We start from the raw sequence: 16,125 nt of genomic DNA, 5'->3' as shown, positions 1-16,125 counted from the left end.
GCCTTTAGACCTATTTAATGTGCTAATCATCCACTTAGTGTTGGAAATATAGTTATGAAAATGTAGATAAAACTACTTTGTGTTCCATATGTTATTCTGTTAAGAAAGGGGTACACTTTTGTGGTATGGTGTTGCTATGGTAATTGGTTCACATTAAAAGTGCCTCATTGGCACTTAAAACTGTAGGGAAGAATGAATTATTAATGGTTACGGGTATTTGGGAGTAGGTTTTAGCTCTTGGTTGGGGCTGCTCTTCCTAGAACAAGCATTGCCCTAGGCCCTACAGACCCTTGGGAACTTTGAAGTGTCAGGGGATTCAAAGGGAGATTTGACCTTGAGTGGAACTCTATCCTTAGCCTCTAATCTATTGATATTCATTACTCCTTTTGGGTTTAGTGTTTATTAACAATGAAAGGTTTTCAATGTAAACCATTTAACATACATAACCACTACATTAGTACGACCTCTCGTAATATTTAAGTATTGTTAGTTGCTATATTTTGTTTAAGTCATTTACTCACATGTTTTCGTGTATGATTTTATGCGTAGAATATTGTTTTCTAATGACTTTCTCTCTTTCTTTTGAACATGTACAACCATTGGGCCTGCTGAGCTCTCAAGGGACTCAAGCCCAAACCCTGCATCATGCATCTGAAATCTGGAGCCTGCTGTTGTCCTTTCCCGCTGATCATTGGGCCTACCTCTTTCAGGCCCAACCAGAGTCACTCCTTACCTTCACTGCTTCATTGCATCTTGTTATTTATATTCTCTTACATGTATATACATTGCTCTCGTCGTATTTGATTTAGTGTTTTGCTTTACCTTTTGAATTACATAAATAACTTAGGCAAGCATTAAAGAATATAGGGTTAAAAGAAATACTAGATAGTAACCAATGCTAACCTTTTCGTGAAGATTTCGAAGCTAAAAAGAGTACTCAGCAAAAACGGCAATACCTCTTTAAAATTCATAAACGAATTGCAAAACTAGTCTTCTAAAAGAATTTGACTCTTTCAAAACTTAGGAGCTGTCGTCCAGCAAGATTTTCAAACATCCCCTCAAGGCTATGATTTAGATAATTTGAGAAGCCAAGGTATACCTTAGACTCATTTGCTTATAACATCTTAGAACTATGTAAACATCCATCCTTTTAAAGAACAAAGCATTTTCTACATGCTATATGTAAACCATTTAATTTTGGAACTCTTTTAATCACATCAATGGTAGTTTTCAAAACTCTCTCTAAAACTCATACCCCTTTTAAATCTCAAATCCCTTCTAACATCCTACTCTCACTTTCACTAATATTAAGCCATGCCTCTCTAATACTAACTAAGCAAAATATAAACAACTAACCCTTTAAACCCAGTCTAAGTCCAATAAAGCTACCTCAGATAGATTTTAAGGGGTGCCTAACACCTTTCCCTTAAAAGAACAAGAACCCTTACCCAAAATCTCACCGGTTAGCAGACTAATAAAGAATATGACTTCAGTAGTTAAATAGGTATACTAGTATACCTTTAAATATTAGGTGGCGACTCTCATTCATCAACAACAGAGAACCCACAAGTTGAATCTTGTTTTGATTAGTATAAAATAGGGTGCAACAACATGGCAACTCTGCTGAGGAAACACCACTTAGGTTCTGACCTTATCAGACTTAGACTGGATTTGGAACTTAGATTTGTTTGTACACTGCTTTAACTCTATTTAATTTGCAATTATATGCTTACCTGCCTTACTTGCTCATTATGCCTGCTTATTATCATGCATGTTATTATTTCATACATATCTGCTACCGCTTTATATATATTGCCACCACGCTTCTTCCTATCGAGTCTTGGCCGTACACTATCACACACAATGGCACACGAGGGTTGTCTTTTACAACCCTCTGAACATTTTTTTCAAAAATTCATTAATTTTAGAGAATGGCTTTGTCAGGTCAACTGACATAACTTCTCGTAGTATGAAACACTCTACAAATGTCATATTTCATAAACCTTAGGTAAGTCGGTCCTTGGCATCGACACACAATTAGGAAACCACCTTAATGTCAATGGGTCATGCACTCAACGACATAATTTCTGTGAAAAGACAAACAAACCATGATGAGACACTCAAAGATCTGAAGCAAACACTTATAAAACTCTTTCTTTATCTGCTTCAAAAATTAAAATGAACCAAAACATCCCCGAGATCAATATGGTGATCAGATCACCACACAAGCCGAAGCGGTGGTGGAAGAATATCCACCGAGAACATGGAGATAAAATTCGGACACATTTGGGAGCACTGACCGCTTTGCTTACTCGATCTAACAAGGTGCTTATCCGAGCTGACAAGGTGCTTACTCGCCTACTGATAGAGTTGTGGGACCAGTCCAAGGTGGTGTTCAATTTTACTGATTGTGAGTTAGTGCCGACATTGGAAAAAGTTACCAGTTTCATGGAGTTTCCATTTACAGGGAGGAGACCGATATTACCAGTCACCATGCCCGGTTACAGGCTTCTTGAGAAACATCGAGGACGGATGGGTAAGCCTAGATCAATTGTTTGATTGGTTCGGACATCGTGAAAGCTATGAATGTTACTTGGGAGAATTTCAGTGTGATCAGGCAACATGGAAGAGTCTCAGGCCCATAGTTTTTCTCTTTGGCGATGTTGGGACTGTTGGTTTTCCCGCAAAGAAGAGGTCGGATCAATATCAACTTGTTACCCGTGGTTCTGGTGACATTCTAAGGCAACCTCCAAGCCACTCCGGTATCGCTAGTGTTAGTTGAGATTCTAAGGGCTTTGTCTGCATATGCACGAGGGTATGATTTCTTTAATGGCTATAACTTACTGCTTCAGATCTGGGCCACTGAGAATTTCCTTCAGCGAGAGGCCACAGTTGACTACTTTGTGGGCGTCAGCAACATGATCCGTAGCCACAACGAGAGGATAAGACGTTGCGTCTCCCCATACGGACAAGATGAGTGGAGATAAATGCTGACTAACCTAAGCAGAGAATGGGTCAATTGGAAGCTGTCATGGATAGGTGGAAGGTCAATCCTAAAAACTCCTCAGAAATACTTCATTGGGCTAATAGGACTTGAGGGCATCCAATCATACTCACCCCTACGGGTTCTCAGACAGTTTGGGTTGATCCAGGATGTGCTTCTTTGGATAAGGACAGCGCTGTATGAGGACGAGTACAACGGGCAGATTCCAATACCAAGGTTAAGAAGGCTCCAAAAAGAGTTGAATGATCTGGACACAATGCCAATAGGTTAAAACTTGTGGTGCACTTCGAAAGATTATGTCTGGATCAACGAGGAAGATGAGCTATCCCGACCAAGCAGGGAAGGTATAGCATGTTTGGAAGACGCAGTGGATGCTTTGCAAATCTATCATGAGATCCTGCCACGTTATCTTGTGACTACATCCATGCACTGTCAAGTGGTCTCGGGGTCCATTGACCACATGCTACCACCTGCTGAAGATGATGACCGAGTAGTGGAGTGCATCCAGATAGAATTCGAGACAGAGCTGGAGGAAGACCCAGAGGAAGAATCTGAGTTCAATAACAATGGAGAGGAATTTGAAGAAGATCTAGAGGATGAACCGTAAGAAAATTAGAAGAGATAGGGAATGATTCTGGGGATGGTTACTAGAAGTTGGTTGATTTTCCCTTCTTTTTCACTTTTTATCTTTATCCCCAATTTTCTTCTTTCCCTAAGGGCAAGTTGTTCAAGCCCATGCAGTTCTGTGAATGTTGGAAACAATGATGTAACCTCTGCTCCCTCTTATCTCAATCCAAACACTATCAATGAAAACAAAATTTGCTTCGGATCTGAATGTGTCAAATCTGATTGTTTGTCAAATACTTGCAGCTTAGGCCTACCTCCGGCAAAGAGAGATCCCACGAATTCTAAGAAAATGCACTCGTCTAATTACGTGAACTAACTGCTCAGTGTGACCTGTTATTTGTATAAATTAAGAAACTGACTTTTGTTCATTTTCTTTTTTTCTTTCATTTCTTACATTATTATTATTCCCCAAAAGAAAGTTGGTTTGTATCGACCCAAAATTGGCGGAACAACCGTACAACCTAAGATCGAAAGCGAAGATGTCTGCTACAGATAACCCGACCGAGCATGCTCTGGGAGTAACCGATAGCCCAGGGCGATCAGGGGAGAAGGACAATACAAGGAATGATGAACATGTGGCCAGGATGGCCCAAGAGATGGAATCTTTGAGGGAGGAAGTGCAACATATCCAGGAACTAGCACATCTGGCTGTGACAATGCTCCCTCAACCACCTCATTTTCCTTCTCTGGATTCAATCCCCAAAAACTTTCTTTCTACCACTCGCCAGACTAACAATACCCTGACTTCAATCCCTACCACTCATATCATACCTCCCGTGACCCCCGCAAACCCACCAAATCCTCTTATCCACACTCCCTACGTACCACATTATGTTCAAATGCCACAAAACCCACCAGTTACCTCCAACACAGTTCACACCCCTCCTCGTGATGAAGTCACCTTTACCACTCACCAAAACCACCACATACCCGCGGCACATACCGCTGCACATGAGCGATATGTTCCCCCTATATATGTCATTTCTGAACTCACCTTTACAGCGTCTGTCACAGTTAGGGTGCCTTATGAAATTGATCAGTATGATGAGATGAAAATGAAAGCTAGGTGTAAGGAAGCGAAGTCAGTATCTGAGTAGTTACAAGTCTTGAGAAAACAAATGAAGAACCTCCAAGTCGCTAGGGGAGGCGAAAGTCTAGACTATGAGGATTTATGTATCCATCCCGATGTGGATATGTCAGTAGGGTACATACCTCCAAAGTTCGATATCTTTTACGGGACGGGTGACCCCATGCACATTTAAGAGAGTATTGTGACAAGTTAGTTGGAGTGGGAAGAAAGAGAAGTTGAGGATGAAGTTGTTCATAAGAAGCCTGACATGGGAAGCACTTACCTAGTATACTCGAGGACATGGCATGATATGGTAGAAGATTTCATGAATCGCTTCCGATTCAATACAGAGATCACTCCCGATAGGTTCGTACTGGTAAACCTGCAGAAGAAGTCATCAGAGAATATGCACGTCGATGGAGATCAGAGGCCTCCAGGGCAAAACCTTCGTTGGACGATAGTGAATTAACTAAGTATTTCATCAGAGTCCAAGAAGGGATTTACTTTGAGAAAATGATGGGCATGATGGGACAGAAATTCCCTGAACTAGTCAAGATGGAAGATTTCTTAGAAGAAGGTATAAAATCTGGCAAAGTACAATGCATGGCTGCACTACAAGCAGCTAGCAAAACAATCCAACCAGGGTCAATAGGTAGCGAAAAGAAGAAAAAGGAAGAGGTATCAGCAGTCATCCTTTATTATCAACCCAACCCACATCATGGAAACAACTCTTATTCCCCAAACAACCATTCACCACCACCTGCTTATGGTAAAGTTTACAACATACATCCATATTACAATCCCCAACCACAATATAACCCACGAAGAACCCATAACAACCTGAACCCACCACGGCCATATGATCTTGTCCAAACTATCACTCATCAAAACTGAACCACTTATGTACCCCGACCTCGACCAAATTTTGAAGAGAGAGGTCCCAGAAACTACACCACGATCACTGAACCTCTGGCTCAACTGTTTAAGAGATTCACGAGAGCAGGTTTGATACATCCAGTAAATGGAAGGGTTCCTGAGAATCCCTGAACATATTTTGATGCAACCAAAAGGTGCGTGTACCGTTCAAACATGCCTAGGCATGATATAGAAGATTGTTTCAAGCTGAAAAAATGAAATTGAATCATTAATCAAAAGCGGAGTCATTCAATGCACTCCAGCTTCACCCAATGTAAACTGCAATTCGCTGCCAAATCACCAAAATCAAGGGGTTAACATGATCACCTTGGGTGAAGAATACGATTTGAAAGGAACCATTGTCACGATAGGAAATGAAAAATCCACAAGGGTCCCACCTCAAAGGACTCTGATGATCATAGAACAATTGAAACCTACTGTGATGGTTCAGACTTACCAGCAACAATCCACTGTTGTTACCAGGGACGAGGAGGATCGGAAATACAAAATTATCCCCTGGACATATCAGCAGAAGGGAAAAGCCAAGACGACAGATTTCACGGTAGTCCATGGTATGACTAGGTCGGGGAGGTACTACGCTCCTGAGGATGCAAACCGAGGGAATATGGGAATGGAACAAATTCAGAGAAGAAATATAACAGATCCCGAGGCCGCAGAGTTTTGGAAAAGGATGTCAACCAAAGAATAGTCCGTGGAGGAACAGCTGAAGAAAACTCCACCACAAATATATATCATGGATTTACTAATGAGTTCTGACAGTCATAAGGATGCCCTGATGAAAGTGTTAAGTGGGGTAAGTGTGCCAAGCAACACCACCAGTGAGGCGCTGGCAGTAACTATTGAGAAAATGGTCGAAGCAAATATGATCACTTTCCGAAGAGATGAGCTTCCTATCGAAGGCGTGGGTCACGACAAAGCTCTACACAACACTGTCAAATGTGGAGATAAGTAGTGTCTCAAGTACTAGTTGATAGAGGATCAGGAGTCAACATCTAACCGCTCTCTACTCTATGAGAGTTGGGTATCCATATGACAGAAGTCAAGGAAAGTCATGTAAGAGTAAGGGTGTTTGACGTTTCGTAGAAGGATGTCATTGGATAAATTTATTTGGCTTTGCAGATCGGACCAGTTGAATTTTCCATACTATTCCAAGTGATGGATATTTCCTCTTCATACAACTTACTGCTAGGAAGGCCCTGGATACACAAGGCAGGATCCGTCCCATCTACCCTACACCAGTGCATGAAATTTGAGTGGGGTTGTCAAGAGATCATCGTCCAAGGTAAATGGAGCCAATCAGCTTATCTGGAACACGCAGTCTTGCTCATAGAAGGGTTAGACAGGGTCGCTTTCCATGTAGTAGAGATCATGCAGACCATCGAAACAGAAGAGATTGAGCAAAACTTGGGAATGAAGTCGCCGTATAGATCAAAGATGTCCATGAGGGAAATGATGAAATACGGATACAGAATAGGAACCGAGCTGGGAGCCCGATCAGACATGATAACAGAACTGATTGAGCCAAATGGGCAGAAAGGAACATCCGGCATAGGGTATCATCCTCCGGTTGGGAAGACTTGTACCGGTAGCTCCGGGAAAAAAGATTTTGTGCCATGGCATGTTTCGGGTACGGGCCAGAACTCACCGCTACAGGAACGATATCGTCGATTTGATGGGAAGGATATTCGTGACCATGATTGAAGAATGTTGTGAAGGAATTAATATCAAGACACCGACAGTTCAGAATAAGTAACCAGGAGAGGATCTGCGAAATTGGACCGCCCGCCCGTCTTTGGTTCATCAGGAGTCTTGGTAGTGTGGTATTATAAAATTTTTGAAAACGTGCATGGTCAATTGAGGCCTAAACCGTGTCTGTACCTTTTTGTCATTTTCTTTTTTGAACGCTCAAACATTCTTCTTTTGATGAAATAAAAAGAATTACTTTCTTAAAATTATTGCAACATTATTTACCACTTCATTTATACTTAGTTTTTCTTTTTAGTAATTAAAACAATAAAAACTCGCATTCCGCAATTATGACATGTAACGAAACCCTCGAGCAAAATGATCCAGATTACGAGAAATATGATGAGAGTACGATGCCAGACAATCTCCCACACGAGATCGAACAACTGGAAAGCCAGAAAATGCCTAATCTTAAAGAAACAGAGGTGGTCAACCTCAGAAGTCGGGAAGACATAAAATAAAACCGAATCAACATCCATCTAGAAGCAGAGCAGAAGAGAGAATTGGTTGAGCTCCTCCGACAATAAATTGATGTATTCGCATGGTCATATGATGACATGTCTGGGTTAAGCACTGATATTGTTTTGCATCAATTGCCTAACAATCCTACTAGACCACCAGTCAAGCAAAAACCCAGAAAATTCAAGCTTGATCTGAGTTTGATGATAAAAGAAGCAGTAACCAAGCAGATAGAGGCGAACGTAGTAAGGGTCACCAATTATCCCACTTGGTTGACAAATATCGTCCCAGTACCCAAGAAAGATGGGAAGATCAGAGTATGTGTGGATTACCGAGATCTCAACAAAGCTAGTCCGAAGGACGATTTCCCGTTACCAAATATCCATATCCTCATTGACAACTGCGCGAAGCATGAATTGCAGTCGTTCGTGGATTGTTTTGCTGGGAACCATCAGATCCTGATACATGAAGAAGATGCAGAAAAGACAGCCTTCACTGCACCTTGGGGAGTTTACTGCTATAAAGTCATGCTATTCAGCCTCAAAAACGCTGGTGCTACTTACATGAGGGCCATGACGACCCTCTACCACGACATGATTCACAAAGAGATCGAAGTATATGTGGATGACGTCATCATCAAGTCTCGAAAAAGTTTAGAATATTTGGACGACTTGAGGATGTTTTTTGAATGCTTGCAGAGATATAACTTGAAGTTGAACCCTGCAAAATGCACGTTCGAAGTCCCTGCCGGATAATTGCTAGGTTTTATCGTAAGCAGAAAAGAGATAGAATTGGATCCTTCAAAGATCAAAGGCATTCAATAGTTGCCACTGCCAAAGGGCAAGAAAGATGTGATGAGTTTCCTGGGTAGACTGAATTACAGCAGCCGTTTCATAGCCCAGTCTACAGTAATTTGTGAACCTATCTTCAAGGTGCTAAAAAAGGATGCTGCCACAAAATGGACAGAAGAGTGTCAAAAAGCCTTCAACTGAATTAAGGAACATTTGTCAAATCCACCTGTGTTGGTTCCCCCGAGCTCGGGAAGCCACTGTTATTGTACCTATCAGTCTTGGATAACGCCTTTGGATGTGTGATGGGACAGCACGACAAAACCGTAAGAAAGGAGAAGGCCATCTACTACTTAAGTAAGAAGTTCACACCATGTGAGGCCAAATACACTTTGATAGAGCGCACTTGCTTTGACTTGGATCGCCCAGAAATTAAGGCATTACATGTCAGCGTACACCACGCATTTGATATCTCGGCTCGACCCGCTTAATTATATCTTTCAAAAGCTGATGCCTACAGGAAAGCTAGCTAAATGGCAGATTCTTCTTAGCGAATTTGACATTGTGTACATAACCCAAAGGGCTATCAAAGGACATGCTCTAGCCGACCACCTTGCAGAGAATCCAGTGGACAAGGATTATGAACCGCTCTCTACGTACTTTCCTGATGAGGAGGTGTCGCTCGTCGGAGAAGATATCGCAGAATCATATCCTGGATGGAGAATGTTTTTTGATGGAGCGGCGAATTTCAAAGGAGTAGGGATTAGGGAAGTACTAATTTCGGAATTAGGACATCACTATCCAGCGTTAGCAAAGATAAGATACCTTTCCACCAATAATATGGACGAGTACGAAGCATGCATCCTTGGGAGCAGGATGGCAGTCGACATGAATATCAAAGAGCTTTTGGTCATAGGGGATTATGATCTATTAATACATCAAGTCCAAGGGGAGTGTTCTACCAAGAACATCAAAATCCTTCCATACCTACACTGTGTAAAAGAGTTATGCAAAAAGTTCACAAAGATTGAGTTCAAGCACATTCCCATGATCCAGAACGAGTTTGCTGATGCTCTTGTAACCCTATCATCAATGATTCACCATCCATATAAGAATTATATCGACCCTATAGAGTTAGAGATCAGGGATCAACATGCATACTATTTTTATGTGGACGAAGAGCCAGACGGTAAACCATGGTACTACGACATCAAGAGATTCCTCGAGACAAGAGAATACCCAAAGAGTGCTACTAATGGTCAGAAGTGAGCGCTCAGGAGTTTGGAAAATCACTTTTTCCTTAACGGGGAAGTCATATATAGGAGGACCCCAGACTTGGGTTTGTTGAAATGTGTAGACACCGTTGAGGTAACCAGACTATTAGAAGAAGTACATTCTGGAACGTGCGGACCTCACATGAACGGTTCACATTAGAAAGGAAGATCTTAAGAGACAGATACTTTTGGATTACCATGGAAAGTGATAGCATCCGCTACGTACAGAGGTGTCACCAGTGCCAGATCCACGAAGATTTCAACCGGGTTCCACCCAATGAGATGAATGTGATGGGTTCGCCTTGGCCGTTCGCCGCTTGGGCCATGGATGTGATTGGACCAATAGAGCCTACCGCATCAAACGGACATTGTTTCATCTTGGTAGCCATTGACTATTTCATATATGGGTCGAAACATCTACCTACAAGGTCATCACAAAGAATGTAGTGGCAGATTTCGTCTAAAACAACATCGTTTGCCGATTTGGAATACCTGAGTCAATCATCACTGACAACGTAGCTAACCTCAATAGTGATCTCATGAGAGACATTTGCGAGAAGTTCAGAATTATCCACAGCAACTCCAAAGCCTAGAGACCACAAATGAACGGAACAGTTGAGGTAGCCAATAAGAATATGAAGAGAATTTTGCGAAAGATAGTGGACAATCATAGGCAATGGCACGAGAAGTTATCCTTAGCCTTACTAGGTTATCGAACCACCATGAGAGCATCCACTAGGGCAACACCATACATGTTGGTATATGGCACCGAAGTTGTGATACCTGCAGAGGTAGAGATACCATCCTTAAGAGTCATCCAAGAAGCCAAGCTAGACGATGCAGAGTGGATACGGGTCAGACAGGAGCAACTCATGCTCATTGACAAAAAGAGAATAGACGCAGTATGCCATGGTCAACAATATCCAAATAAGATGGCTAGTGCATTTAACAAAGGGTAAAGCCTCGTCAGTTTACACTAGGGAAATTGGTTTTGAAGAAGATCTTCCCCCACCAGGAAGAAGCCAAAGGAAAGTTTGCGCCGAATTGGCAAGGTCCTTACGTGGTCCACCGAGGTTGTTGAGTGGAGTTGTAATTTTGGTAAAGATGGATGGAAGAGTCAGCGGGAAGCCCATCAACTAAGACGCAATCAAGAGATACTACGTTTGAAGGCAATAAAGTTAGAATTTTGCTATAATAGAACTATATTCAACCTGACTTCCCACGGAGGGATACGTAGGCAACCCACGTAGGGTTCGGTTTCTATCCCCACTTTTCTTTTGTAATAGAGGATCCAAATATCATTTTGTATGTTGCCCGGAACTACGCCACGACTTGATTCCCTCTGGAAGGAATACGTAGGCAATCCTCATCGGATTCAGTCATCTTTTGTAATTAAACTACGTGCTGGCCTAATTCCATTTGGATACATAGGCAGTCAGAGTCAGACTAGGCCATTTTATTCTTAATCTCATCACTTTGCATCTATTGTAATCGAACTACATCTTGACCTGATTCCTTTTGGATATGTAGGCTGCCTGAGTCAGGCTCAGTCATATTTATCATACTTTCTTAATCATCATCCACGAACTACATTCAGACCTGATTTCACTTTGGATACGTAGGCAACCTAACCTTTGTAATGCATTAGCTTATATTAGGACGCATTCGTGTCGTCAGAAGCATTGTGGAGGATCGTCATCAACGGGATAGAGCTTTCGAGAAGCAACGCTCGCATTAAAGGAACCTTCGAAGCATGTCATAATCTGGAATGACGACATTTGCCATAAAACAAATATTATCAAAAATATTTTCTAAAAAAAATATATCGTAATTTGTTCCGCCTGCTGAACTTCATGGCATAACCTTATCGGGACTGGGGAAAAGCCAGTACTATGGTCGGCACAAACCAACCTCCCCCCCCCCCAAGAATTTTTCTTTGAGTGCAGGACCAACATGACGCTAGAAAATGTTGGAAATGCACTGGGTAAAATGACGGATCTACCACTCTCTCAGGATTATCACCCCCTCTCCCTCTATTTAAATCTTCCTAGTATAACTAAACTAACTCTTGAATCCTTTGCAGGTATTTTAGAATCAGACCGCAGACGTAAACAAGGCATATCGTACATAGCAAATCGTCTGCTCAATCAATCGGAGCACCTTGTACAAAATGAGCTGCTGGCTTCACCAATTGGAGTCATGTATTTAGCAAATTGTCCGCTCAACCAATTAAAGCACCTTGCACAAAAAGGAGCCGCTGGCTTCACCAATCGAAGCCATGTATATAGCAAATCATCAACTCATTCGATCGGAGTGCCCTGTACAAAGTGAACGTTGGCTTCGCCAATCGAAGTCCTGTATATAGAAAAATGTTCGCTCCGCCAACAGGAGTGATCCGCACCGTCGCTCCATCACATCGGAATCAGAGTAGACAGTTGCAAACCTCATCGCCAACATTCTGCCAGTTGAAGGTCGCTTCGTAGTCAAGAGTATCTCTTGGGCATGCTTTATTTTCCTTTATTGTTATCTTGAACGTTTTGACGTTTTGCTAGTGCAGCTTACATGCATGTACGCTTTTCTTTCAAGTCAATCGCTCCCATCAAAGCGGAGGTACTTTACATTTTTAGTGCAAAGCTCTCCCAACAAGCGGAGACGCACTCTACAAAGTCAACCGCTCCTATCAAGAGGAGATACTTTACTTCTTAGTGCAAAGCTCTCCCAACAAGCGGAGATGCACTCAACAAGTCAATAGATTCCATCAAGCGGTGATACTTTCAATGCAGAATTCGCCTAGCAAGCGGATATGCATTACAAGCTAATGCCCCAACAGCTGCAGAACGGTACACATCCCGGCTAACAATCGAGTCAAATTCAAGTATCCCATCATCCTGATCCCAAATAACGGCTCGCCAGCAGACAAGCATTATCATTCCTGCATCATTTACATCACATCTTAACATATTCTGCATTGCAATATATGGGTATGTGTGATTTTATTTTTTGCAGGAACAAACATCGCAAAGTGGAACTCCTTCTAAGTAGCAGACCGAACTACAATGCTGTGAGGGACATCAAACTCATTAGCGGGCCAAGCATCCAAGCTCAAGCTCGAAAACGATCAGTAGAACTCTAATTCTCCAAATCTTTCAAGTCAAACCGCAAATTCAAATCTATTATGAGTGCTGAATCTTCCGTCTTGTAGTATCGTCATAATACGATATCGAATCAATACTTGCGAGCATCTCTTACTCAAAGTCTTCACTCCTGAACTCCATGAGACCTGATCCTCGTTAAGCCCGAGGTATGTAAGCATTCAAAAACTAGAATTTGACCCAACTCCCCAGAATTCTCTTGGAATCTTCCTAATCCTGCAACTCATAATCTTCGTGCCATTCCTGCAATGCGTGCCTAAAGTCGGGACAAAATTGGCTTTGGTTCAATTTCTTTGCCTGAAAACTCTTTCATCGTCCCCGGTCAAAGAGGGTCAGCTGTTGACGGCCAATTTTGACCCTCCCTTTTTAAAGTTAATTTATTTATACTTAATAATTTGCAATGAATGTTTTGAAAATATTTTCAATCAATAATACCTATTTTATAAAATTAACTAAGTATTAGTAGTTTCGAAATTAATAATTTAGTATTAGTATTATATAATATACTTACTATTTAAAGATTATAAAAATAACTTTATATACACTACGTAGGCTTTATAATTAATTTAGCAAATTACTTCTTAATTTTTAGTTAATTAGATTACTATGTTAATAATTCAAAATTAGTGTCATAATTTAGAAGACAAAGTATTTTACAAATAATTAATCACAATAATTAGTAGTGTATTTGATGATTACAATTTCTACTATATTTTATTGAAAATAATTAAGTATATTTAAATTAATTTAAAAGGGGTTAAAAGACTAAAAGGTGATAATTGCAACTCATTAATTAAATACAAAATGGCTACCTTTTAAATTAATTTCAGCCCAAATCACCATGCCCAAAGCCAAATCTGGCCTAGGTCCAATTCCCTTCTCTCTACCCTGGCAATCCCCGACTCCTCTTTTTGTCCAATGAAATCATGCCACGTCACCCGTCCTACCCACTCACAAAACAAACACATTTGATCCAGACCGCTCATCCGTTTGATCAACGGTCTACGTTTTAACTCCCATTTTCCTCTTAATTTTAAATTCCCAGAAGATTTAATCAGCACCGTTAGATCATAGGGATCCAACATACACCATATTTCCTCATTAAAATCTGTTAATACCTAAATTATTAGGGTCGTTGATCTAATGATCCAACAGTCCAGATCTTTTTCTCCCACTTTAACCTAGAGACCAATTGGTCTCACTCCCTAACCCTAATTCATTTGTCACTCGTACATCCACCCTCATTTCCCCTTTCGTTCTCTCTTCTCTCAAATCTCCTATTAACATCAATCAACAGACCTTGCACAAATCCGTGCAAGGTCATGAGATCTCTTATTAAATCACTTCTCCTGCTTCCCTATGCATGAATCCCGCAGATATTTCCTTTTTTGTTCAACAAATCTGAAGCACCTTAATCTGAACCTTAGCATCAAAACACCATGTCATCTTTGTTCTCTCAAGTCCAACCTCGCAAAATCACTCACATTTTCCCTAGGCTATGAAGCCTATGATTTTCTTTCCATTTCACTAATTGGATTTCAAAAATCCCAAATTCAAAACCCTAGGCCAATTAGTGCAAGGTCGAATCCTCAGAGATTCCTTGAACTTCGTCAGATTAGTGTCATGCATGGACACTTTACAGTGTCATCATCATTAATCTTGGTCTAGAGGTCAAGCGCAACGACCTCTGGACATTGGGCCTTTTATCCGGCAGTTTTGCTTTCAACGGACAGTTTCCCTCTCTCAGGTAAAAGCTATCATTGTTCTCACATCTATCATCTCTGATTTCACTCAAGTTTGCTCACATCATCCACTCTCTGTCATCTTCCACTACCTAGTTTGAATCTGTAACCTAAGGCATTGAAATGCCACTATAAATAGAGCCTTTAATGCTCTCATTGAACAGACCTAACAAGAACTAAGAAATCTAATGCGAGTATCAAAAAACCACTAACATTTCGAAGCTTAAGCTCTCTCTCAATAATTTCTGTTTCTTTTTTATATCCGAGTTCATTCACTGCTCAAAGCTTGAAGCTTTGGTTTTTACACGGCTAAGTTAAACCTTTGTTTGGTCTGTTGCACAAAAGAAGGTCAGTATACCTACACCCCTTTTCTTTTGACTGTCTCATTCAAAATCATGAACACACTGTTGTCTTTCTATTGACTGCCTTCTTTTATGATGTTTGTCATTACCTTATAATTATTTGTTCCTGCTAATAATGATTTGTTACTAATTTATGGTTGATTGTTATGCTTTTATGGGTCTCGAATCAGTTTGATTGAGTTATTATGTGATTTTGATGACTAATATCCTGAGTAAAATAGCATGTCCAATTAAGTTCCTTAATTTGCCTTAATGACTTCTCACATCTATCTACACTTCAGATTTCTTTAATATTCTGTTGTAGACTTTATATCTATCACACTATTTCTGTTTAGTGTATTCTGATGTTCTGTTTGAGGTTGTTGTTTGATGACTTTAACTAGAACTTACATGAATGCTCATGCTTTAATCCTTTATCACTTAGTTGAAGTATGTAAAGTTTAAGTGTTCAAGGTGCTTTGTTTCTTCACTTGAGTATTTTTTAATCCTAAAGCAGCCTTAAGTCATTACTATGAAAGTCTTGTATTTGTATTTTAACTATTAACCACAACTATAAGTCTTGTTATATGGAACATTCTCATTAAGGTAACTAGGCTAACTCTTTTGAAATCAATGACTATCCTTGCATGTATTCTGTTATGATCAAATCATCTCTCGTGAATTAGGCTATAGTCATATCTGCTGCAGTTGAGTATTAATTATTATGTTACTAAGTTGAATGGGACTCCATCATGTTCAAATACTCACCTTTAATCTTTACAGCTGAATTAAACCTGCTTAGTAGACGGTCTCCCCTATCTTTAACTTCCTTAATGATATTATTGACCTGACTTTATGCATCAAGTGTCATTAACACCTGCTGAGTTTATTTAAGTCTACTGTAATCCATTATCAGAATTAATGAAAGACTTTGAAACTATCTGCTTTGCCTGAATATTGCAATGTGCTTTGACCTTCAAATAAGAA

At 40.5% G+C, this 16,125-nt stretch overlaps 2 protein-coding genes across 2 annotated transcripts; both read left to right on the top strand.

Moving 5' to 3' along the window:
• The first annotated feature begins 9,139 nt into the window (after positions 1-9,139).
• Positions 9,140-9,898, top strand: LOC138909751 (uncharacterized). Its single transcript, XM_070200963.1, has one exon. The coding sequence runs from the start codon at positions 9,140-9,142 to the stop codon at positions 9,896-9,898; it is 759 nt and encodes a 252-aa protein (XP_070057064.1).
• A 607-nt stretch (positions 9,899-10,505) lies between these two features.
• Positions 10,506-10,862, top strand: LOC138909750 (uncharacterized). Its single transcript, XM_070200962.1, has one exon. It carries the CDS (start codon positions 10,506-10,508, stop codon positions 10,860-10,862), a length of 357 nt encoding a protein of 118 aa, XP_070057063.1.
• The last annotated feature ends 5,263 nt before the right edge of the window (positions 10,863-16,125 follow it).

Source organism: Nicotiana tomentosiformis, chromosome 4, assembly GCF_000390325.3.
Source record: "Nicotiana tomentosiformis chromosome 4, ASM39032v3, whole genome shotgun sequence".
NCBI classification, from domain to species: domain Eukaryota; kingdom Viridiplantae; phylum Streptophyta; class Magnoliopsida; order Solanales; family Solanaceae; genus Nicotiana; species Nicotiana tomentosiformis.
This window is presented reverse-complemented; position numbering and strand designations above follow the sequence as displayed.